The sequence below is a fragment of the Anopheles moucheti genome, chromosome 2 (assembly GCF_943734755.1).
Source record: "Anopheles moucheti chromosome 2, idAnoMoucSN_F20_07, whole genome shotgun sequence".
NCBI classification, from domain to species: domain Eukaryota; kingdom Metazoa; phylum Arthropoda; class Insecta; order Diptera; family Culicidae; genus Anopheles; species Anopheles moucheti.
This window is the reverse complement of record NC_069140.1, coordinates 37,644,032-37,668,016: the sequence shown is the minus strand read 5'-3', so window position 1 is coordinate 37,668,016 and position 23,985 is coordinate 37,644,032. Positions and strand designations below refer to the sequence as shown.

Genomic DNA, 23,985 nt, shown 5'->3' with positions numbered 1-23,985 from the left:
TTTACTATATTGTATGATTTCAGGGAATAGAGATGGAATGTTCTTTGCGTACAATTTTGTACTTGAGAATCCTTTCGTACCTTGAAAAAACTATCGTTGACATTATAATTTCATTATCTTATAGGTTTGATTGTGGATACAAAAGTTTTAAATGCGATTTACCCAGTTTTGTTAAGAAGTAATTTGAAATTTACAAAAATCCGTTACAACCACGTGGCTAGGTGACAAGCACAGTTTTTGATAATGGTGGATTATTTTGATTTACTTTTGTTGTTCCATACTTGGTAGGATAAGCAGCAAATATATGGTAGGATCTATAGAAAAGTTGAGATCAGACAAAGAAAATTCATTCTTTTCGCTGTAGTTTTCATCGTTTTGCTGAGTGTAATGTCTTCACCACGTGTTTCAGCCTTCGTATGTTTCCATTCAATCGGGATGCTTAGTTCACCACATCTTCAACTTGTTTGCACCTTTTAAAACGCATGAATATTATCTTCAGCACATCTATCATAAGTACGATCACTTTCCATAAATTGTTGCGATTGTTGAAAATATTTAAATAAATCATGGCACAATAAAGCACACCCATAGCTACAACTTTCGCCTACAACTGTGGAACGTGGAATGCGTTATATATTTGATGTTGATTGGAAGAAAGTTTAATGAATATATTTAAAAAAATGTACTCAATTGCGGTTACGTACCGAAACTTCCAAACGCAACAATGTTTAATAAAAATTTGTTTAATAAAATGTCATTTGAAATGGTCGTTCGAGCAACGTTAAAGCTGTCAAACATACAACGCAATGACAGCTGTGTCAAGGCGTATGCACACTATCATCAACAAGTTGGAGTTGATTTGTTCTCTTCTAATTTGCAACAAAAATAATACGTTTTTTCATATCGAATTTGCATTTTAAGCAGCGGACCAAAGCAGTGCAAGTGAATTGCATCATACGACAAGTTTTAAAAATATTTTCCTCTCAACCTTCCCGTCTAACGTACATTTGAACCTGAGCTGCCTTGTGTGGTGTGACCCATTCGTTGTTTGTTGTGTCCAGAGTTGGGAAAACAGCATGATTTGTTGTTAGATGATTTATTGCAAGAATAGAAAGACGTTCCCGTTGTTTAACTAGTTTACGTATTTGCCAAGCAAACCCTCCTGTGTGGTAATTTAAGGAAGTTTAATACACCGGTCACATTACATAACATGGGAGGCGGAACGTCCAGGGTATGCGGTGTACCAGATGATGTGCCGAACCTGAACCGGCCCTTTTTCGCACCCGTATTATAAACACCTGTTTTGTGTCTCATTTTCGACAGACAGAGCCTCCACCGACAGGCCGAAGAGATCCGGATTTTACCCGGTTCAAGGCGCGAGTCGATCGAGTGTACATAGGAGGCCTAAATCGAACGCACGACGACTACGTACAGCGTGCTGCACGTCACCTGTTCAAAGCTCAGAACTTTCAGGACGTTATCGTAGAAACGGCAAAGTATAATAGTGCTTACAAATGCTGCTGAGTGGAAGTTTAACTTGACTGTTTTCACTGTTACAGCGTCAAGGATGATCTGTTGCGATTAGGTATCTACAAGAACTTGCGCATCTCGATCGATACCAGCAAAGGTGATGGAGCGAGTCAAAACGGCTACACGGTTTCGTTTGCGGGCGAGGAACTTTCCCGGATAACTGGAAACGTTGGTGTTGAAGTTGGCCAAAACGATGGAGCAGCTACGACCGGTAGGTGAATGAAGGTAGCGTTATGCTGTTCCGATCGCGAATTAATCTTCCACCCATTTACAGAACTGGTCACACCGAACTTGTTCGGACGCGGCGAACGGTTAAGCATCAATTTAAGCCGCAGCTATGTGCGCAACAGTGTGGTGAATATGAAGTTCACCAAACCCTTTCTGCATACGGCCGTAGGCGATTACGAACCAGAGTAAGTTTTAACAGTCATGAATTTTCGGGCGAATTCTTCTCATGGACAATTGCTCCCCTCAATTGAATTTTAGAACCTCCATTACCTTGTTCCGGAATGCGTCACCTCATACTTGGTCCAAGTATCGTCTCGAAGACCAGGGCATGCTGTTAGATTTTTCCTTCGCTATACCGTCGCTTGGATTTAGCAACAGTCTCCAGTACGAGCTGGGCATGAAGGAGCTGTTTGCGCTCGACAAACAGACACCGTTCTTCGTGCGCGAACATTGCGGACCCCGGCTCGTGTCCACCTTCCGCTACATTGGCCAGTACGACGGACGGGACGATAGCGTGTTTCCATCGAACGGTGTGTACGTGAAGGGAACGGCCGAACTGATCGGCAGTCAACTGTCCCAGCTCGGTATCGTTCGGAATGAGATGCATGCGGAGCTGAACGTGCCACTGTTTCTGGGTGCCTCGTTACAACTGTGCGGCCGGCTCGGTGCGGTACTGCATGACAAACGCAAGGAATCGTTACCCATTCATCAGCTGTTTTTCCCCGGTGGACCACAAACGTTGCGTGGTTTTGAGCTGGCTGGGGCCTGTCCACGGCGGGACGGCATTGCGGCCGGTTGTCAATCGTACTGGTCGACAGGATTGCATCTGTGGAGCCCGTTACCGTTCAACCAGTACTTTGGCGGTTTTGGCAATCTGTTCCGGACGCATGCGTTCTATAATATAGGCACGTGCAATACTTACACCACAGGTAAGGGATAAGACCGATGCATCGTTGAAACCACATTATCTCTCACCATCTGGCATTTTCATTTTGCAGATAAACTGCGTAGCACGGCCGGCATCGGTATTGCGTTCCGGATGGGCCAGAAGGCGCGTATCGAGTTCAACTACTGCCAACCGCTTTCGTATGAAGCGGGCGATCGAGTAGTGAAAGGATTCCAGTTCGGTATCGGTTACGAATTCATCTAGAAACAAACAAATCTGCTTTCTTTCTTTGGTTTTAAACCATGCCGGTCTTTCCTCTACTATTGTTCTCAGCCAGAGCCTTTTTGTCCCGTTGCATTTGTGTTCGTATGTATTTTAACGCATTTTCGTCCTGATATGTCCACCACGCTGGCATTGCCGTACCGCCCTACGAGTCAGTATGTTTAAGTTATGACACCACGAGTGAATAGATCAATTTAAAATGAAATATAAGGAAACAAGATAAACTTAAATGTGCGAGCTCCTACTATCCAAGGTGATGACTCAATGGTTATGGTTTTTTGTAAAAAATTTAATGGTGATTCGCATGATGACAGAAAAAGTTAAATAGAATTTAATCATTCTCAAATCGCATTCCAAGCGGACTGTTTTTGTTCTGTGATAACCACCAGTTTTAAAAACATGATTTCATGCGTTTTGATGAACTGAGTGGAAATTTAGGATGATGTAACAAAATAAAAAAATAGTCAAGCTAAAGAAGGTTTTAAAACTTGACTGTACTACCCATTTGAAGTATCTCGTTCCCGATCTCGATCTCGAAGATCTTGGCCTATCATTATAGACTTTTCTTGTCTCTCTATTTACCTATAACTGGATCAAATCAAACCCTGCGCACGATCTGGCTGAGATTTGGTACCCGTGTCTCTGCCATTTTCTGTTTCTCAAATGTTGTACTGATATTCGCATACGGCATCATTTATGATACTTTGATAATGATCTGCTTTTATTTGTTCTTCACCAACTGCTCGGCTTAGGGCATAGAGAGAAATTTTGCAAATTGTAATCATGTTTATTGGTACTCTTACCACGCGCCAACCAAAGTGTGTGTATGAGTGTCTGTTGTGTGATTAGGCGTAAGATGAGACAGACGCGTGATTGCGAACCCCAAACACACGCACTCATTAAACAAATCTAATTCTAATGTAAGCAAGCAAAACATCCACCGGTACACGTTAAAATTCGCGTTTCGTCGGTAAAAAAACACTTGTTCACGATGAAATGGTGATGCACACTACACCAAATAACGTTTCGATTCAGTGCATGTGTGTCTTCATCCCCGGGTCTTTCCAAAACCGGGGGACGAAATACGCTCAGTCACAATACCTCTACTTTGTACAAAAATGTTTGTAAACGATGCCAATTGACGCAATCGCCACGAAATGCGCACACGCTTGTTCACGCGGGAAATTTTTACATGATACTTAACTTACGCACACAATAAATTACGCGCTAGATGTGCAAACGATTGTGCTTTCCCCCTTTTAATATCTATAATTTTCCATATTTTTCGTCATACTTTTTGCCACTTTCTGTTCCCATCTGATGTGCTTTGTGGCGCGTGTCAGAATACCTTTTTTGCATGAAGTCCGTCACCAGTACGAACCCGCTTGTGGTTTTGCGTGTGTGTACGAGCACGTGTTAGCTAGAATAGTTGCAATTCCAATAAAAAACGGAAAGCAAAACATAAAACGTAGAAGAACTTCTTAACCGTTATGCAAGTCACAAAACAAAAAACAAAAAAATAAAATAAAACGAACAAAAAATAAAACACCCCACACTCATTCTCACACATGTGTACGAATGCAACGCAGAAACGAAGTAAATTAATATAATAATTTGTATAGCTGTACCACAGAAATATTAGATAAAAGTTACAAGCTAGATATATTAAACACTATTCTGTTTCTGTGTTTTTGTGTACGGGCGTGTGTTTCTCGCACTATCGCCCTTTCACTCTGTGTATGTGTGTTTATCCCTGCTGTACGTATGTGCATAAATGTGTAAACGATCACGTGTTAGGGTCGCTCCCGGCACTGCTTACGGTGATGGTGAATCGTACTCTTCATCCGTTGTGCCATATTTATCTTCTTGGAACGCTTTGGAATCGTCGCATCGTTTCACAAAATCCATTGCTGATTCCTCGAGCGCCTTCTGTATCATTTCCCTTTCCGACAGCTGTCCAAAGCCTGTAAAGCGAACAAGCGAATCGTAAATTATTAGGGTCAGCATTCGGTTTGGCACGGGCCGGTTGGAATATACTCACTACCATCATCAGTGTAGGAAGATTCGAGCAGGGACTGATAAAACTCGGACATTGGTGTTTCGTCGCGCAGTGGAAGCTGCGGTCGCAGAGTTCCAAACATACTGCTCGTGCCACCACTGCCACCACTTTCCTCCTCGCCACTATCCCTAGCCGGGGGCGTTGTTCTCGATGTGCTCGGTGGAGAAGGAGCCGGTGACTTACCTAACACAAAAAGACACACACGACAAATCAATAATCAATGTTCCCTAGAACCGATACAAACTGGCAAAAGAACCCCCATACCTTCAGTGGGACTTTCCGAACGACGGGGACTGTTCGAAGTGCTGGACGCACGATTGCTGTTTGCTTTACACTTTTTCGTTTCTGCGGTGTTCGTTTTTTCGATTCTATCGATCGATAACAAATGAATACAAAACATTAATATAAATGTTGTCGTGAGTGTAGGGCCAGTTAGGTCCATTTCATACTTACGGTGAGTTAAGATTACGCTTTTTCCGTCGATTGCATTCACTACTGCAGGTTGTGCTGTTACCGCCGGTTGTACTGTTCGTGCTAGAACCGTAATAGTATTGCTGCTGGGAGGACGACGGTGAAGAACAGCAGTCCAGCTCGAACGAACTGTTTTTCGAACTGGACGAACAAGCGCCCCGGTCACTCGCATGCCCCGACACGGACTGGTGGTTGCCATGAGTAGCGGCCGGTGATTTGCGTAGCTCGAGCAGAAACGAGGAAGCCGCTTGCGATCCACTAGCACAGGCCGCCATCATCTCCTTGGAGGTGATCGTACTGCTGGTGCTTTTGTTCTGGCTCGATCCACCTCCGGCACCGAGTCGACTTTCCCGGCAGTACTGGGCGTACGATTCGCGCGCGATCTGTTCCGCGATCTCGTCGTTTGTTGCCTCCCAGTCGGTAGTTTTGAGCTTGTCCTCCAGCATCGTCTTTTCGATTTCCAGCTCCTCGCTCATGCGTACAGCATCGGCCACGTCCTTGATGTCGAGCTCGTCCGGTCGGTACCCGGCCAATCCGAGCCCAACGCCAACGGATGCTTTGTACGGGTTAACGATCGCGTTATAGTGCGAGCTGCGCTGATACGACAACCGGAACGGTTCGTTGCCGTTGTTGATTTGATCCGAGTTGAAAATATTGGTTGGTTCTGAAAATGTAACGTGTGTCGTTTAGTCGCGGAGGAGCAAACAATTCATCCGTTCTTACCAGTTTGATAACAATACAACTCCACAGAACGATTATACATTTCGGACATTGCTTGAATTTCTATGTGATTGCCGTGCACATGGTTGACGCGCTTTCGTTCGACATAATCGGCGATATCCTCCGTAACGAATTGCGCGAAATACTCGCGATTTTTATACTAAAAGGAAAATAAAAGTTTGGCGTGATCTTGGCTTCCGTCGACAACTTTCCAGCAAACTTACAATGTAATCCATCGTTTGCTGTCGAATCACTTCGTGCATATCCTGATCACCGTATATCTGGAGCGATATGGCACGAAACAGACATGCACCATCCTCTTCCATCTCGTGCAGTATGAAGCCCCGCTCGGACAAGACCTTCGCGAACGCTTCATCACGCTTCTTCCATTCATCTACCGTCAACTGTGCGTCCTTCGGTTCCAAGTACTCATCGCCACTGTTGTACCCGGAACGTACATCCTCCAGTACGGCATTGAGATCAACTCCGGACGCTCCTGGGCTGCCCGCCACATTCTGGTGTGTGCTCAACAGCGATCCACCCGCACCGGACGATTGGTGTGTGCTTTTCGGCGAACGGCCACCGACCGCAGCACTGGCCAGAGCACTCGTGCAAGTGGTGGTCTGTTTTTTGCTACTGGCCGACGGTTGCAGCACGACATGATGATGGTAGCTTGGCGAACCGGCAGGTTTGTCCCGTTCGCGACTTTCCCGTTTGTGGTAATGATCACGCTTTAGGCGCCCAAGGCTGAAAAGAACGAACAATAGTAAAGGTTTGCTGTAAGTGTATGACCTTGATTTTTTAAAATTTTAATTAGGTTATATTATTATAAAATTAATAGGATCACTTTTCATAGTGATTTTTTCACTGAACAACGGTTGGATTTTTCAAAGATTTTTAATATACTATAACATGTTGAACATGAATCACATACCCTCGGCTAATCGCTTGGTTAATTAATATCAAGATAAACGCAATACTGCTCACAAACAAAACTTCAAACCATGGATGATAGAAGATGTAGTTCCAGCATAAACTTTTTTAACAAAAAAAAGTTTATACGATAAAAGTACATTAATAAACTAACATGCTCACAGTCAATCATACTGCACTGGCACGCGATCTAAAACACCGTGCAGCGACACATTACAGTTTAGGCAGAGCGAAACAGAGGAGGTCAACACTAAAAATAGTATCCTCCCCATGATCCGCAAACACAACAGACAATGCATGCGGGAGACGAAACGCCAGAACCGTTTTTTTCGTGGCAGTCCAAATAAAGAGACAGGATGTGCACTAAGAAAAGTTTTTTTTCCTTAGTGCCACGGTCCACTGCAATCCGGTATTCTTTCGAAAGCGGAATAGAGTTTTTTGTTTCCATCAAGTACGCGGTGACTTCAACCCATTCGAATGTATTAATACGCAGCGCTACACCTTCATTTGGAATCACCATTGCTACCATTAGAGCCGTGGGCTGCTAAGATTAGTGGGATGGGGAGGATATTCGTAGCATGTTAGACTAGGGAAAATGCGACAAAGATGGCCGATATAGCGCAAACCGATACGTAAACATCATAGAGGTGCTGTTGGAAATGTAGGCGAAAAACAACAAACATATTTTACGCTTAGTACTGCCAATAAGGAAGATTTTTCCATGGCCACACCGAATATGCGCTAATATTTATGCCACCCTCTGTCACCGACCAACACGACGACGACGACGCCATTTGTGCGCCAGCGGAATCGGAAATCGATACTACGTCGTTCGCCTATGGTTTTCCTTTCCAATCCATTTCCAGCGTGGTGTGGGACATATGCAACAAATATTGCTACTGCTGACCTGAGGGCTATTGCGATCAGCAGTGGAAGCATTCATGTTGTAAGGGGGATTTTCTTACTTTTTGTGTGGGCTCCTACGATGACGTACAACACTGTCATTGTCGAAGCTGTGTGGTGTTAGCACCCGTTTTTCCCTTGGCAGCGCCTGTGGAGAAAATCGGAAAGGGGAGAAAAAAAACACACGCGTGACACACATATTCGCTTTTGATGAATTCCTTCCTATGCTTCGCAACATTAGCGTGTTGCGGGTTGCAGCAGAAGAAGGAGAAATGTGGGTGGCTCTCCGCAGGGAACGGTGCGGAGATACCGAAGCTTGCGAACCAATATTTACTTGTGATTCCGATGACGACAGCTGATTAAGCACTACATTACGATGCGACGTACGAACGCCCGCACTGCCAACACCATGGACGTTCTGAGGCGTGCCCTCCTGCGTTTCCTCTTTAGCACTTTTCTGATTGACCACGGGTTTGATAGTCATCGCGTATTTCCGCTTTTCACACCATGCAAAGCCACGGTTACGGTTGGCGTAGAACTATAAACGACCTTCTCCCTTCGCAATGGCTCCTTCAACCACAGCCAACACGCACAGTTTCACACAAAGGAGAAAAAAGACACACACTTTTCTAGCAAACCGAGCAAGTTCTGTCCCGAACACGAACTTCCTGCACACCAACCTCGTACAGTTTTGTGGTACGACGACGACGACAACGACACGAATTATCTTTCGCTGCCTATTGCTCACGAACTGCCACTAGGGTGAAATTGGTTTACGATGATAAAAAACACACATTTTACATGACCAGCGATTACGGCAACCTTTAGAAAATTATGGAAAAAGCTCTGAGTGCTGAGCAAAGAAGCAATAGAGACACGCAATATTATTGTTTAGCAGCTGAGAAGCAACGAACGCAGCGAGAGTGAATGAAACAGGCTGACTTTGATGTTTTTCCAGAAGTGCAAAATGACAGCATAGCAGATTGCTCGATTCCTGCACTGCCACGGTTCGAGTTACAGAATGGCAGGCGACAGAATGCACAATTTATTTTCTATTTGCAATAGAAAGGATTGTTTGCAGTTGTAGTGTGTTTATTGCAACCTTTACAAGTTTCATTACCTAAATAAAAGAAGGAATAGCCTCGACGAAAAAGGAGTAATGGTAAAAGTCTACTGCCGAACGTTCACTGTAAAATCCTGTAAATGTAATCCTTTTTATTCAACAAAATGCATAATCTCTTACATTAGATGTACATTTCTTATAACCATGAAATACGTAGTTATCCGTGAATTATGTAGCTAAGTCCAAAACAATATAGAAACAGCCATCACGAGGCACGCAAGAGAAACGTAGGGGGATTTCCTTTCGCCAACTCGCGCAAACTTCCAGAACAGACCGAGCATACTAAAATAACACAGCAATGATAGACGAAGCAATGTGAGCTAAAAAGGAACTATTTTCATAGAGCGAATACGTTACTTACCCTTTCTTATTCCGGTCCACAATACTGGGAAAGAGCGAACGCAGATACGTGCAGGTGCAAATCAATAACAGCAGAACCGAGAGCAAGCTTTGAAAGTTGAACAGTGCACTCTGTGGATAGGATAGAGATCAACATTCGATTTGATTTGATTGCAGGTTTCTGGCAGGAGAACTTACCATTTTGTAAATCCTAATGCAAAAATTATCGCACTGCCGAAACAAATGATCCAAGTAGATTTTGGAGATTGGCAAATGACGTCGATGGTGTTTACGTTTGATCGACAACACAGAATGTCAACAAACGCGTTGACAGCGATCCAAGGGAAATCTGCCCGAAAAGCTGCATTCGAGATGCATAGTGGTCGGTTACATCCAAACTTTGTGGTCTATGTAATTTTTATTCGATATATTTGAATGGAAATTGTAACAAGATAATCATGTAAAAAAGAATGTTTCGTGGTTCGTGGGGTGCAATTAAAGTTTTGCCAGGTATTATTTTTCCAAAACTAAGCTAAAAAATGATTACAGAATCGTAAATAAACCGATTAACCCTTTGATATTTGTAGCGCAATTCGAAACATATCAAATAAACAAACAAACGTCAAACAGTTTGCTACACGTGCCGGAGGTAGTGCGCCCGCCTGAAGCGAAAGCAAATGTTTAGTGAAAATGTCTCAATTTAAGAAAACCGATAGTAAAATATATTCCAAAACCGCGACCGTGCTGTCACCGGACACGCTTTACTGGAAAAAGCTAGGGGTAAGTTTTCATGTAGGGGAACCTTAGACCCTCCTCCCGGTTTAGCATTGCTGATTGTGATTTCTAATTTGCTGCCAGGTTCCCACGTTGGTGAAAGAATTCGGAGCGATCGACTACATCGATTTCAGTCCCGTAGAACCGTACCTGTTCGCTGTAACAGCATCGGTTCGGGTGCAGATCTACAATCCCATTACGAAGCTGGTTGTAAAAAACATCACCAAGTTCCAGGAGGCAGCCCACGGCGGATCGTTTCGCAAGGATGGAAATCTGCTGGTGGCGGGCGACGAATTAGGCAAAGTTAGACTGTTCGATGTAAACACCCGTACGATACTGCGATTTTTCGAAGGCCATAAAGCTCCGGTACATCGGACGTTCTTCACCGCGGATGGGCACCATTTAGCAAGCTTTTCGGACGATCGTACCGTACGGTACTGGGATATTGCAACAGAAAACCATGTGCACACTTTTACCGGTCACGAAGATTACATTCGGGCAGGGTGTACGAGCCCAATCAGTCCAAACATCATCTTGTCCGGTGGTTACGATCGTAAAATTCGAATGTACGATACACGGGTAAAAGACACCGTCATGACGGTCGATCACGGGCAACCGGTGGAATCGTTAGTGTTTCTACCGAGTGGTGGCATATTCATCAGTGCCGGTGGTACGTCCGTGAATGTGTATGATGCCCTTGCCGGAGGACGCCAGTTGGCGCAACTTTCCCAGCACCACAAAACCGTAACCTGTCTGCAGTTGGCCAGCGATGGTAAGCGCCTCTTCTCCGGCAGCTTGGACCGCCACGTAAAGGTGTACGATATAGCGACGTACCAGGTGGTACACACGATCAACAGCTCGAACGCGATTCTGAGTCTCGGCATCTCGAAAAACGATGAAACACTCGTAACGGGCATGGTGGATGGATTGATAGCCATATACCGACGTGAAGGTGATCTCCGCGATGAGCCTACAAATCAACGGTCGCGCAAAAGTCGCTACCAGGATATCTTCGAAGCCGCCGACCAGCGGGTGGAGGAATTCCTATACAAAAAGATCGAAGGGCACGATCGGATGCTGCGAAAATACGAATACAAGAAGGCACTCGATTCGGCTATGATGATGAGTGTACGTGGAAAGTGGCCGGAGAAAACTGTCGCTCTAATTAAGGAGCTTATCAGACGGAAAGGTCTGAGACGTGCAATCGAAGATAGGAATGACTCCTTTTTGGTTAGTTTTATAAGCTTCATCAGGCGCTACATTGGAGACTATCGTTTCACGCCAGCGCTGGTCGATGCGAGCAACATTTTGCTCGATGTCTACGAGGATTCGTTCGGAAAATTCGCCGGCACTACTGTAGGCAAAGCGTTCGTAGAGCTTGCGGAGAAACTAAAGACGGAGGAACAGCTGGTGCAGGAGTTTTTAAACCTGCAGGGCGCCCTGGACATGATATCTATTGCGGCTGATACGACGGAACCGGAAAGTGTAGACGATGCGAGTACACCGTACGATGCATCGAAAAAGGCAAAAACTCATACAGTCATATCGGTGGATTGATCGTAGAATGTCCCTTATGCCCTTATGCTGTAAGAGACCGAAGTAAGGTGTAAAATAGAACATACCACTACTACAGTTACTATACAAAAAGGTGTTCTTTCTCGCACGACCAAAAAAACGCACTCCAATGTAAGTTCAATGGGAAAATGTTATCATTTATTTTATTAAACTTTCATTTTCACCTTTTGTTTGGTTTTTGCAACAAATATTCGCTTTAACGAAGGAAGTAGCAACGTTGGAGAGCATGTAATGTACCAGGGAAAAAGGTGGAAGTGTCGTTAGAGTTAGTAGGATAGTTCGGCTTTTGTTTTCTCTTTTTTGTTCCGCATACTTTAAGTACAGCAAAGAGCTTAGGAGTTTAAATATCGAAAAATAGTGACAACAATTTTGCAGTATTATCCTTTATCACCAGAGCGTTGATTGTTAGTAAGAGTTTGAGTGATGGGCGTGATGATGATACCGTACCGGCCAGGGGAAAGGTTAGCATAGTGATGCCATTCTTTGGCGTATGGTTTGTTGCAGGAGTGTAGTACACTCCCACCTGTTCTAGTACAGCATGTTTCAAGCGCAGGCATATTCTATCACAAGGTGAGTTGCTCGTTCTACCTCACGTTGCACACTATTGCACTATGCAGCTCAATTGCAGGGGATGTGGGGATGGGAGTGGTTATGCACTGCCTGGGAGCCTCTTTGCATTGGGCGGGAATGTTGCATATATTTGTTTGTTTGTTTTGTGCATTCGCTAACCACTTTTTGTGGCTGTGGTACCGAGGATTGTTCTGGGTTCACACTGTATTATTTCCATTATATGTAGTTTTTGGGTCCACTTGGTTTTGTATGTATCGTTTATGTATGATTTTTGTTTCTGCTTTGTTTAACGTGTTTGTATCTAGATTATTTAACGTTGTGTAGTGTTGGTTTTTTGCTGTGTTGTTTGAGGAGTTTGCCTAACCTAAACTGATCCGCGATCCACACTGATTGCGCTCCTAATGGTAACGATATGCTGGAATCGCAGTACCGCACGTCGATCGTATCGGTGGCTGTGGTAAGGAGGGTTGTTTCGGGTGTGGCTGATGATGTGTCACTCGGTTGCCGCTCCAGTAGTGGCTTTTGCGCTGACGTTCGGCATGAATGATCGTCTGCTCCTTGGCACAACTGGGCAACGAAATGTAAGCGTAAGTCAGAGCAGAGCAGAACGGAATGACACCCTGCCAACAAAACTGATACTTACAGATATCTCGATAGATCCTCTATATCGATCAGCGTGGCATCCTGGCTGATGTGCAAATCATCCCGCTCCATCAGCAGCTCGACCAGCTCCTCATTCAGCACCTCCGCGTGGCCCTGCAGCTCGGTAAGAATTGTCTGCAGCTGGTGCCCGTTTAGCCGGGTTAGGTAGTAGCGCGAAAGACGTCGTTTGTCGGGCGCCAAACTAAGCCCAGCCTTCTCGACGGCGGTGTGAATGACCCTCGTCACGGGTGACAATGGTAGGTTGCGCTTTTCGAACTGGAACGAAGACAGACCACGTTACGGACTGGCGGTAGAAGTAAAACTCCCTCCGACTTACCTCCATTTGCATGTGTGCCATGTCCTTCGCCTGGCAGAGTGCCATCCGTGCCTCGATTTGTAATTTGGCTTGTTTGGTGAAGAAATCACACGTGTCATTCTCCTGGAGCAGCGCTTCACAGAATGGATTCACTTTCGGTACTGAATGGACAAGGAACAGCATCGGTTATGCGTGATCTAGAGGCGCCCAGAATGCCCTTTGAAATGGAAATCTTACCTTTGTGGAACTGCCTTGCAGGAGCGACCACCTCGGTGCCAAGCGTTTGGTTGTTGTCGGTGTTCTGAAAAGATTGAGTGAAACGTGACGTGAAGCTTTGTTGCCATTACTCGAGGCTTCTAAACTAACCTTCTTTTCCCTGTACGAAGCAGTTTGAATATCATCTGCGGTATGAGCGGAGTGCGATGCAAAGTTGGCATCTCTTCGAGTGAGTTGAAGCGTGCTAGGACGTGCATCGGGATAGTCGCCTGATGATATCGCTTCATCGCGGTTCGCTATTCGACCGGAATGTGGTACATTTTGGCGCCCAAATTCACCGGCGGGCTCTGAGCTGTAGTAGTCATTACGATTAACTTCGTGCTCCTGCACATGCGTAAACAACGGGTAGTCCATAGTGCCGGGTGTTGCGTAGTGCTGCAGTAGATGGAAATGGTTCGTCGGCGATTGATCGTTCGATTGGCGTGAGCGGGTTATTTGTACCGTTTGGTTCGAACAATCATCCACCAGATGGTACTGTACCTCACCCGGACTTGATCCAGCACTGTCACCACTGTCACCGGAAGTGGGCACATCGCGTGGTGATGTTGCGTAGGTATTCCTCGTTTCTTCCACTTCGCCATACGGTTTGTATTCGAAGTCTGCCTCGTCGGACTCTTGTTCCGAATCTTCCGACAGTAGCTCGCCGTCGGTGAGTGAGCATTGGGACATGTCGTTCAATAACTTGTCCGAGTGTAAGGATACTTCCTGCTGGAAGTTGGTACAGACATCATGATTCGTGAGCGAGATCTGACCGACGGCTTGCAGTAGCTCGATCGCGGGTGATGGTGGCGATCGATTACCTTCAATATCGTCCTGATCGTCCTGTTCCATGTAATTCTCATCGTCATCCACCTCCTCCTTTTCGTTCGTATCATTTTCGGGGTCGTCCGTAAGCGCGGTTACAGCGCGATCCTGTTCCGGATGGTCATTCTGCTTCGCCAATGTAGCGAGTTCAGGAATCTTCTTCAGCGGTCGATGCTCTACTGACTGCTGTTCCGGTATCAAATCAGGCTTTTGACTGGTTGAGAGTTCTAGCGTTACGTTCGCCGATTCGTTGGACGATCCGAGAACGGCCGAACGGTGTTCGTAGCTGTGCTGGAGCACGATGTCCGGTGGCGTGCAGGCATAGATCACCGTCGACTCCAGCTGTTCCTCTGTACCGAACATGGCCGTTGTAAGCGTGGGAGATTTGCGACCATCCGTGATATGGTGCAACCGCGTACGACGGTACGGTGAATCCGGCGGGAAGAATTCCTCCGTTTCCAGTGTCGTCATTGATGGATGGTACAGGCTGGAGCGAACCACCGGTATGTCCATGGTGGAATTTAGATGCACATTTTCTCCATCCGCCGGACCGTTACCATCACCGTACGAGTTACCATTCTCATCACCCGGCTGTTCCGGGTCCTTGTCGCGTTGCTTCATTTCGTTGTCGTCCGATTCCGACACGTACGAGTCCTCATCGTCGTCGGAGGGATTTTCCGAGCTGTAGTCAAAGTTGTCCTCGTTCAGCGTGTACGCCAACGACTGAAAGCCTGGATAATTCGGGTTGATGATGCCCTTACGGATCCTGGTACACATCTTCGATGCGCGCCGGTTTCTTCTTAACTTGCTTTTATGCTGTGGAAAAAAGTCGTGGAAGAAAAGAAAACAATAGCACACACACACACACACAGCTTTAGTAGAAAGGCTTTAGCAATCGGCATCCACACAGAGCGGAGGAATGATTGTGTTGTTGATTCGCTAATCAAAAAACCATGAACTCCTGGTCTCGCGCACGAATAATTCCGTTCGTGAACCATGATGCTAACCATTTCCCAGGGTTGGCTGGATGGTATGGGGGGGGGGGGGGGGGGGGAGAGAGAGAGGAGGGGTGAAACTATTTTCTTCAATTTCATTTCCATCCATACTCAAGCCAAAAACAGAATTCCAGCAGGAAAATGAAAAGCGAACAAATAAAAAATACATAAAATAGCGCGACGGAAATTGCTACTCGCGGATATGAAGCAGAGGGAAATAGTCATTTTCTTTCGCGATCGTTGGCCGACCGGCATAGAATTGGGTTAACGATTGGGTCGGAAGCGGACGGAGAGAAGGTTAAAACATAATCAACGTTTCATTTTGTGTCACATAAATTCGGCTACATTTGGCCAACCATTACATTCCGATTAGCGAACTATGTTAAGTTGATTGAAAGTTGAGTTGGGTTCATTTGTTATAAATGGGGGAAAAAATTTCTTTTGAAAAGGTGATTGGGAAGTTTTCGAAGAAATCAAACAGTGTCATCCGATATGTATTAAGTTCGTTTGCTCGCATAACATGTTGTACGATGGCACTAAAATGGCCCAAAAAATAAAGCTTCAATGGTCCTTAATCATCACCCCAAAAAGCCCTTCCTTTGAGCGACCACAACAATAGCACTGGAAATATTATCCACCCTACTTAATGCGCACTCCATTCGAGCCTATCGGGCTGCATTAATCGAGTTTCGTGTGATTGGATCCACGCTTATAAAAATACAGCCACACACATATTTAATCGCACACATACCCCCGCCCGTTAAAACCGCCACTTACCGTAGGCAATGTTAAAAGGGAAAATTTAATACCATTTCATGGAAAACCCGCTTCACCGCCCGAACACCGGTACATAAAATTAAACTTCTCGCAAACAAGAAAGCCCACGCTGCTAATAATCGCGCACCAGCGCTACCAAACAACTGCGTATGCGAACCATGACGACATACGACCACGACCGGAGGAGAACCGGATCGGAATGTTGAGGTTGCCCGTCCCGCGGGCCATGGGTGGCAGTGGCCGCCGCAACGCCTGATACAAAATAATGGAAAATTCCCAAGAGTTGGCCGGTTTGGATGGAACACGACACGCGCACTAAATCTCGCATAACAAAAGCTTTCCCCACAAAGAAAGGCTTTCCACCGGAGTGCGGAATTAAAATATGTGTTGGACGAACAGTTTGTTGTTGCTGCTGTTGCTTCCCTCCATTTATTATGCGTTTTCGTTTCACTTGTGCGCATTATTTTTTTGTTTTGCATTGTTTTCGCTTTTTAATACTTGCAAAACGTTTTACACTGGCCGTAAAACCTACGGCGCAAGGACATCCGGCGTGAGGGTTGGTGGTGCAGCGAAGGTTAGGATTGAGAGGCTAGGCCAAGAAGCAGGCAGCATTTATTTATGTGCGTCTTGGCATCCTGTTGCTGTAAATCTTTCACGCTAAACTTGCGACCAGCTTTTAATTAGATCGACTACACCGTACACCTGTGTCTGTGTTTGCAATTTAAACGAGGGACGCCACGAAACGTCCCGTACGTTACAGCCCATGGTACACACATTAGCACCACCGTAGCAATGGGCATCTTTTTATTTTTTATTGTTTTGCTCGCAAATTATGGTATGCAAATGATTGTAGTTCGGAAATTTTATTACCCCTCGACGGGTCGTCGGAGTGGGCTTTCGTTTGTTCTCAAGACCTTCCCCCCCTCCCCCATGATTCCATCACCCACCTTATATTTGATTGCAAAGGAATAAGTTTAATTTTCTTCACTCCTCACGGGGTTTTGCACCACAAGCGTAACAAAGGAACGTGTAATAAATGTGCAAAACTTCCTTGGTAAGCGTCTGCTGTACCTTCCATTAAAGCGATTAAAGGTAGCAGAAAATTAGTAGCACTTTCATCTCGCGATTGGACGGGTGCCAAAGCGAGAAGCACGGAATAATGATGACGAAGAGGAAAAAGAAATAAATACATGATAAGATTAAGCACCGAGGGAGACCACGGACAAGAAAAATAATCCCATTACCTGGTCCATCTTAAGGTCAATGAATTATTCAGCAGGATTTTGGAAATAGAAATGAATTTCGTTCCGGCTAGGGAAACCCCCACTGGTGTCGGGGGTGACCACATTTCGTTCTTAAGCTGCTGGTTTGCTTCTAGGAATGTATAACCACCTCCCCTCTCCTCCACCAACCTCCTACCTGCTCCTCAAATAAAACCAGGGAAAACCCCCACTCCGTTAGCATAGGAATCATCTGCTGGAGGGATGAATTTAGTGCGACATACACAAACACACTTTATGCTTCATGGCACAATTTGTGCGCCACGCGTGTCGAGAATCATTCGGTTGCGGTTTGCGTTGGTGTTAGTGTGTACGAAATGTCCTCGTGTCCTCGACCTTCGCTGAGCGATTGGAAGCTTTTGGGCTGAAACCAACGGGGCCAGAAAAAAATGTAACAAATGTCCCATATTTCTGTGCCCATTCAATTCCCATTCATTCGTCATATTTGGGCGATTTGGTACTTTTGCTTCGTGCCGAAACAGCAATATTCTGATAAGGTGGTGTGGTGAATGTTTGAGGTTTTTTTCGCATAGAGTCCGAAGGAATATCTGCCAAGAAAGAGAGTGAGTGTTATGATGCAAAAGAGGGGATGCTTTTGGGGACAGTTAGCGAAAGGTTTTTTTTTTGTTAGAAGAGGCACCCACTAATCGGGGCTACGTTCTCTCTGCCAGTTGGAAGGGAAGGTGCAGAAAAAGGATAGAAAATATGGTAGATCAGTTTAGGTTGACCTTGAAATGCAAAAAAAAAATCCTCATAGTTTCACAATTTGATTTATTAAAATGTTTTTCAACTTTAGCTTCTAAATGCTTATTATTTATGAGAAATTCCAGCACCAGCCAAATGTATTTCAAAATTAAACTATTTGCAGCCTAAATGTAGGCAAAACGCATAGCAAAATGACTGAACCAAACAAAAGCCATACTGAGGGTCATGTGGGTAGCCGCAATTTAGGCGTCACAACGTTCAAATCACAAATGAACCAAAGCGCCAGAAACTACCCTGGTACGATTTTATTGGCTTTCTGCTCACTGTATAATGTAACGCCGCACATTAAATAAAACATTCCCAGTATTAATTTCCATGCTAGTCCCATTTTGCCGGGTAAGCATTTGAACGCTTATTTCCGTTACCAATGGCGCGACAAGAATGTCGCATGCAAATGGAGGTGGAGTGCTGTAATTGTAACCGGTCATGACCGGCATTGCTTCCAGTGGAGTAATCGACCGCAATCGACCTCGCGCCGTGTGACGTAAATGGAGTGCTTTTCTTATGTGCTTTTATGTGGTCGCGGTGTACCGCTCGATGCTTCCGTTCCATTCGGTTCCGTGTGAGGCATGCGGCATGTCTCTCCAACCGAGGACACTCGAATCGGGTTCCGTTCGATGGGTGATAAAACAAAAATAACATCCACTCCCATCACATCACGTGCCCGATGTGCTTTGTGAATCGGGCAGCACGATTATTGCGCTTGAATGGAACGCGGTTTGCGTTTCCGCCCGCCAAATCACCATCACCGTCCGGCGTTGTCCTATCGCACCCGAAGGCACATCAGCATGACAGCGACCTTGAATCAAGCGAGCAAGGGTTCGGGTGATTTTCCGCGCACGCTGTCAAATTGGAATAGTTTTTCGGTGTTACCCGTGTTCGAATAGAACATTCTGGAACACCCACCGATTTTGCGGGGTGGAAACCCGCACACCCTCCCACAAGATACGGAAAACGGAAGGTGTCCTAAGGGGGTGGAGATCAGCATGATGATGATGATTGTGATAAAAATAATACCCACTGGCACAGTGAGTACATGCGCGCCACGTCCGATGGAGGCGCCTGTATGCGTTGTACTTGTTTCCCGTAACAGCTCAAACGCCGCACTCATTACGCGTACGGTTTCGTGTCATTTCGTAATATGGTACTGTCGCCTTTCACTGCCAACACACTTTGCTGTGTGGACGTAATTGGTTTGGCGTAATTGATTTGGCTTTCGTTTCCGCAACCAACTTCCGCAGCGGCAGTGGAAGACGTTGGATGGCGAGTCCTCATTGGTACATACCTTGGATTGTCTTGTGTTCTGCTAGGCCACAGTCGAGCTTTATAGATTAGGTTTTACGCTTAAGCACACAGTTAATGCCACTTCATTCGGCTTCAATGGAGCACAAAACCACCAACAACTAATTATCTATCTGCACTGATTCGTTCGTTCCGTTCGGCACCCGATATCGTTCTTATCTCGGGCGTAGATGGGTCAGTTTTCCAACGTTTTGGTGATGTGACGAATTGCTCCTTAAGTTTTCTCCTTTGCACACTTACAGATCAGCGTCCGAAATTCTGGCGTGGCGTGAAAATCAATCGACTGTTCACATGATGAATGTACCTTGCACGAAATCAATCGCACGCTGACCAAACGCTGTAGTTGCTATTGCTGTCGAAAACTGTCGCGGGATTCTTGGCCCTTGGTGCGTTTCTGGTGTGCATTGATGCGCATGCTCCTGGCAGTGCGAAAGCTTCGCTCGTGTCCCAAAACGTAAATGGAACAAAAAAAAATGTTCTACAACACGTATCCACGCTTTGAGCAAGAGCGCTTACGAGTTTTTGCTGGGTTGACGTTTGACGTTAAGGCTCCACTTGGAACGGGTTTTCCCTTTACTGAGTGCAAGAGTTTTGCTTGTTTTGGACCATTAGCGTGGGACACGTTTGTGAACTCTTTAGTGCGCAATAAGTGGTGAGAAATGTTTCATAAATTGTATGAGTGAGAATTTGATAAATACACAAAATTAGTATTGTTAACAAAATGCCGAAAAAACGAAAGAAGGGTTATGCAAACCACAAGCAAATTGGTAATTCTAGAAATTTCCTGCATTCTATGTAGTAGTGTATTTTCACACGCCTGATGATATGCAATATTTCAAAGCTTTTAAATAATCCGGCTTAGTTTTCATGAAACGGTTAAAACAGTTGGTTGTCACAATTATATTTGTTTAACTCGATGTTTTTATCTATTTGCCGTTTGCTCATTTTGTGATCTCCTGAAGGTATGCAATTTACACCTGATTTTTGGAACGTGTACGCCTAAACGTATGCAATGTATTAACGATTGTTGTTAGATCGATCTATATGACGTGGCTATAACGTTTGTAATCTATAGTTACTTACGAATTGACATAACTCAATGCTTGTTACGATTTACCGTTTAAGTTTTGTCTTGAGCGTGCACGCCTGAAGCTATGCAATGTAGTAAAGCAACACACTTGAGGATTTTAAATTTTGTTGGCTATAGTGGTCACAAAAACTGTAAAAATTCTTCTATGCAAACACAAATTTTCATGAAACAATACTGCAATTATTTACACCTTGAGTATGTGTTGATCTCAAAGGCCAATAAAAAGTTTAAATTCTACCAAAAGTTATAAATCATAAAAGATAGTTACTATTCATCCTGAAGTGCCACCTTGAGGAGCCCCAACCTGGCATTATAAAATGAGATTGAAATAAAAAGGTTTACGCCTACGTCCTGTATAATTTATTGGCGGTATTGCCGGCACAAAAGTAGTATCAAAGGGTCAGCAATATATTTCACTTGTCCGATACACTTGCTACCGATAATGGGATAGAAAGGATTACGCATCTTCGAAGAGAACGTTGTCCAAAACCAATTCCACCGTTAGCTTCCCGCTCACGAAAACTGGCGTCGTAACTTTTTTCAAAAACATCCAAACACGTTTTCGTGACATCTGTCAGCTGCAGGCAAGTAACTCGCAGTAACCACCGAAAATATCCCAATCCATCAACCGAGCGTAGATGATGCTCACGTACAAACAGAGTCCTTTTCCGCCCGGCTCCATGTCCTTTCCGGTTTTCCCCCATCCCAGCAGTCTCGTTAGCAACGCATGCGATCTGAGAGCGTGCTAGGATGGGAGAGCCCTGGAGAGTAAAAGCTCACCATGAAAGCTTTCCACCTTTGACATGGCGCTTCCGAGAGAGCACTCGAGAGCTTATCGTGTGTTCATTACCATCATATTTGCACTCTCAATCAGCACTTCTTGCAGCCGTCCCATCACCTCCGTTCCTTCCCAACCCAACCCCGTTCGGTCACCCAGTACCGAGACCTGTCGCTTTCGGCAGCGGAGATTATGCTCAGTACGAAAACGTTTTTCTAGCGCGCACTCACTGTGCAGCCTCCCAGCGCCAGCATCCTTTCCACGCACAAACGCAAACACACGCGCGACCGACACGACGAGAGCACTCACGACGCTATCGGACGATCGAATGTCAAGCGCTCCGGACTCGGGCGCGCACAGCATCCGGCACCAGTTTCGGCTTGGTTGGCTCCGCTGCTGCTTTGAAATCGCAAGGACACGGGTCACGTCGTCGTCGTCGTCGTCGTCGTTGTTGCCTGCCTAGTTGGCTGGCGTATGCGGTTCCTGTCGAAGTGAACCGTTCGTCCGGTTTTTGGTCAACCCCGTCATTTGTTGACAGCTTTCCAATTGCTCAGCCTTCGTGCACTAGCGCGCTGTCTCCTTCGGTACTCTACCACTTCCCGTGTGTTCCGTGCCTGTTTTGAGTGTGTGTGTGCGTGTACGTGTGGCTGTGTGTGACCTTCGAGTGAGCGGAGTACGAGCGAGTGAGTGCGTGTCGTGTGATTTGTTGAAAAATCTTCTTGACTTGAGAAGCTTGAAGATCCGTGTACCAGAACGTCCATAGTGAAGCGTGCCGTGCCGTGAAAGGAATCCATCCGTTACGCGTGGAAAAGTTCGTGCGAAGAGTACGAGTTTTGGTGCGAAGTACGGGAAAATATATCTGCATCGAGCGTGATATCAGTGCGGGGTGTTTGTGCGGTACCGTAACAGTTGGCGGGTGGCAAAGCGGACGAAGGATAGCGCAAACACAATTTTCGAAAGGAATCGGAATCATCCAGCAAAAGGATCACCTTCCCGGGAGCAAAAGGTCCATTTCCGGTACGGTTTCCATTGTCGACGGTAACTAAACCCACAGACACACACGCAAACGCTTCAACAGTATTTTCAACGTCACTTTTGGATGTTTCGCTTCCAATCTGCTTTATCTTGACGCTTGATGAAAGCTGACTGACGGATGATATCAATGAACGGGCCTCGTTACAGCGCGATATCCGTCACGTGGGCCAATTTCGCCACGGCAACACGAGTTGAGGCTCATTCTAACCTCCTAACGGAAGTTTAATTGCCTCGCCACTCCACACCCAAGGTTCCTCGCGTCGGTTCCATTTCGTTGAGTTTTAAGTATTGGAACGTATCCTTTGCAAACTACAAAGGCAAAAGAAAAATAAAAAATGTCTTTTTTCTTCCCAATAAAATACGGATTTATTGTCCACGGGACGGGGTAAAAAAGAAGAAGCACTCACTGCTTTTGTGTAGCATGTTCGCCTCCGGGCGGCATTCGGTTCCGCAAGCATACGCACTCGGTAAAGGAGCTTCCACGATGGTACGTGTAGGAATGCAAGGCGCAATCGAGCTGCCAAGGATGCTCGACGGAATGGAACCCCGTTATGTGTTGTAAATAACGTATCGATCTGCAACGTTCCCCGGTTCGCTGCCTGTCGACACCCTTTGCCGAGGGCCCAGGACAGTGGCTAAAGAAGCTCAATCCTTAAGGACTCGATCCTTCCCTCTGAAAGGGGGACTCCATCTATCCGGGCGCCAGTATCCAGGCATATGAGTGTGTGTGTGTGTGTGTGTGTGTGTGTGTGTGTGTGTGTGTGTGTTTGTGTGCGTACCTCTTCACCCTACCTCGCCTGTCGAACCCCATGAAGGCAGTTGCTCCAAGTAGCCTATCGCAACAAAACCAACTCCCGATGAGTGACGGTCGTCAGCGAATGGGAATGAGCGAGCCAGTTCCGTTGGGCTTTGTAGGCGAGCGAGTGAGCTAGTGGGACGCACAGCGCAAAACCCGGACGGGCAGAGGGCAGTCCAGGACCTAGGACGATGTTGAAATGTTTGTTGTACGCTGACGGGCACGGGAAGCAAGGAGACACAACAAAGATGAAATTGCGAATTATTTTCATTAGGATCACTTTCCCGTCCCGTGGCATATAACGCCGGAAATGAAGTGTTAATCTTCAACCGAGATGGCCACAGCACGATAGTCAAAACAAAACCCCGAGATGCTCGGGCTGGCGGGTGGCGTAGAAAAAAGGCATCCCCCACCCGTTCACCGAAATTAACACATTCGCGATAGAGTCGTGGCCGTGCATGGAATTGGTTGCAGTAGCAGATAGGATAAGCTGGTGAGCTTTGCGGGAAAGCGAGAAAACAAAACACCAAAAAAAAAAAATTAAAGGCCCTCTTTCTATGTAAACAAAACGTTTCGCCGAGACGTCATCTCTGGTTGCCATCGGCGATTTGGGTCAGTTTCGGTAATTTTCCACCCCAAATCCGTGTGGGGTTCGTGGATCTGCTAAGCTGCAGCAGCTGTACCATGGCTCGGAACGGCGAAATTGCTTGTCCCACGGGCTTAGTCGCATAGGGAT

At 45.8% G+C, this 23,985-nt stretch overlaps 6 protein-coding genes across 7 annotated transcripts in view; 3 read left to right on the top strand and 3 right to left on the bottom strand.

The window, feature by feature from the left end:
• The first annotated feature begins 838 nt into the window (after positions 1–838).
• Positions 839–3,150, top strand: LOC128296966 (SAM50-like protein CG7639). Its single transcript, XM_053032506.1, has 6 exons — positions 839–1,231; positions 1,324–1,496; positions 1,560–1,741; positions 1,805–1,943; positions 2,017–2,687; positions 2,757–3,150. Exons 1-6 carry the CDS (start codon positions 1,211–1,213, stop codon positions 2,906–2,908), a joined length of 1,338 nt encoding a protein of 445 aa, XP_052888466.1. The 5' UTR covers positions 839–1,210; the 3' UTR covers positions 2,909–3,150.
• A 519-nt stretch (positions 3,151–3,669) lies between these two features.
• LOC128306145 (OTU domain-containing protein 5-A) lies at positions 3,670–8,861 on the bottom strand. 2 transcript variants are annotated; one of them, XM_053043732.1, is made up of 8 exons: positions 8,347–8,861; positions 8,075–8,160; positions 6,401–6,923; positions 6,180–6,336; positions 5,439–6,120; positions 5,250–5,353; positions 4,968–5,168; positions 3,670–4,890 (listed from the first exon to the last, which is right to left on the bottom strand). In XM_053043732.1, the coding sequence occupies exons 1-8, from the start codon at positions 8,494–8,496 to the stop codon at positions 4,742–4,744; spliced, it is 2,052 nt and encodes a 683-aa protein (XP_052899692.1). In that variant the 5' UTR covers positions 8,497–8,861; the 3' UTR covers positions 3,670–4,741. The 2 variants fall into 2 exon arrangements, with proteins under 2 accessions (XP_052899692.1, XP_052899705.1); XM_053043745.1 differs by having other exon boundaries at positions 4,971–5,168.
• Positions 8,862–9,196: 335 nt separating this feature from the next.
• Positions 9,197–9,768, bottom strand: LOC128298103 (protein kish). The gene is made up of 3 exons (XM_053033837.1): positions 9,673–9,768; positions 9,497–9,606; positions 9,197–9,417 (listed from the first exon to the last, which is right to left on the bottom strand). The coding sequence occupies exons 1-3, from the start codon at positions 9,673–9,675 to the stop codon at positions 9,312–9,314; spliced, it is 219 nt and encodes a 72-aa protein (XP_052889797.1). The 5' UTR covers positions 9,676–9,768; the 3' UTR covers positions 9,197–9,311.
• Positions 9,769–10,116: 348 nt separating this feature from the next.
• Positions 10,117–11,951, top strand: LOC128305746 (U3 small nucleolar RNA-associated protein 15 homolog). The gene is made up of 2 exons (XM_053043339.1): positions 10,117–10,254; positions 10,333–11,951. Exons 1-2 carry the CDS (start codon positions 10,165–10,167, stop codon positions 11,803–11,805), a joined length of 1,563 nt encoding a protein of 520 aa, XP_052899299.1. The 5' UTR covers positions 10,117–10,164; the 3' UTR covers positions 11,806–11,951.
• A 207-nt stretch (positions 11,952–12,158) lies between these two features.
• LOC128305736 (uncharacterized) lies at positions 12,159–19,614 on the bottom strand. Its single transcript, XM_053043326.1, has 6 exons — positions 19,534–19,614; positions 13,718–15,247; positions 13,589–13,652; positions 13,373–13,512; positions 13,037–13,311; positions 12,159–12,960 (listed from the first exon to the last, which is right to left on the bottom strand). Exons 2-6 carry the CDS (start codon positions 15,206–15,208, stop codon positions 12,792–12,794), a joined length of 2,139 nt encoding a protein of 712 aa, XP_052899286.1. The 5' UTR covers positions 15,209–15,247; positions 19,534–19,614; the 3' UTR covers positions 12,159–12,791.
• Positions 19,615–22,279: 2,665 nt separating this feature from the next.
• LOC128305157 (uncharacterized) overlaps positions 22,280–23,985 on the top strand; it is a 41,779-nt gene continuing 40,073 nt past the window's right edge. The window contains exon 1 of the mRNA XM_053042481.1: positions 22,280–22,435. The gene's annotated coding sequence lies outside the window, so the exon portion shown is untranslated. The remainder of the gene's footprint in view (positions 22,436–23,985) is intronic.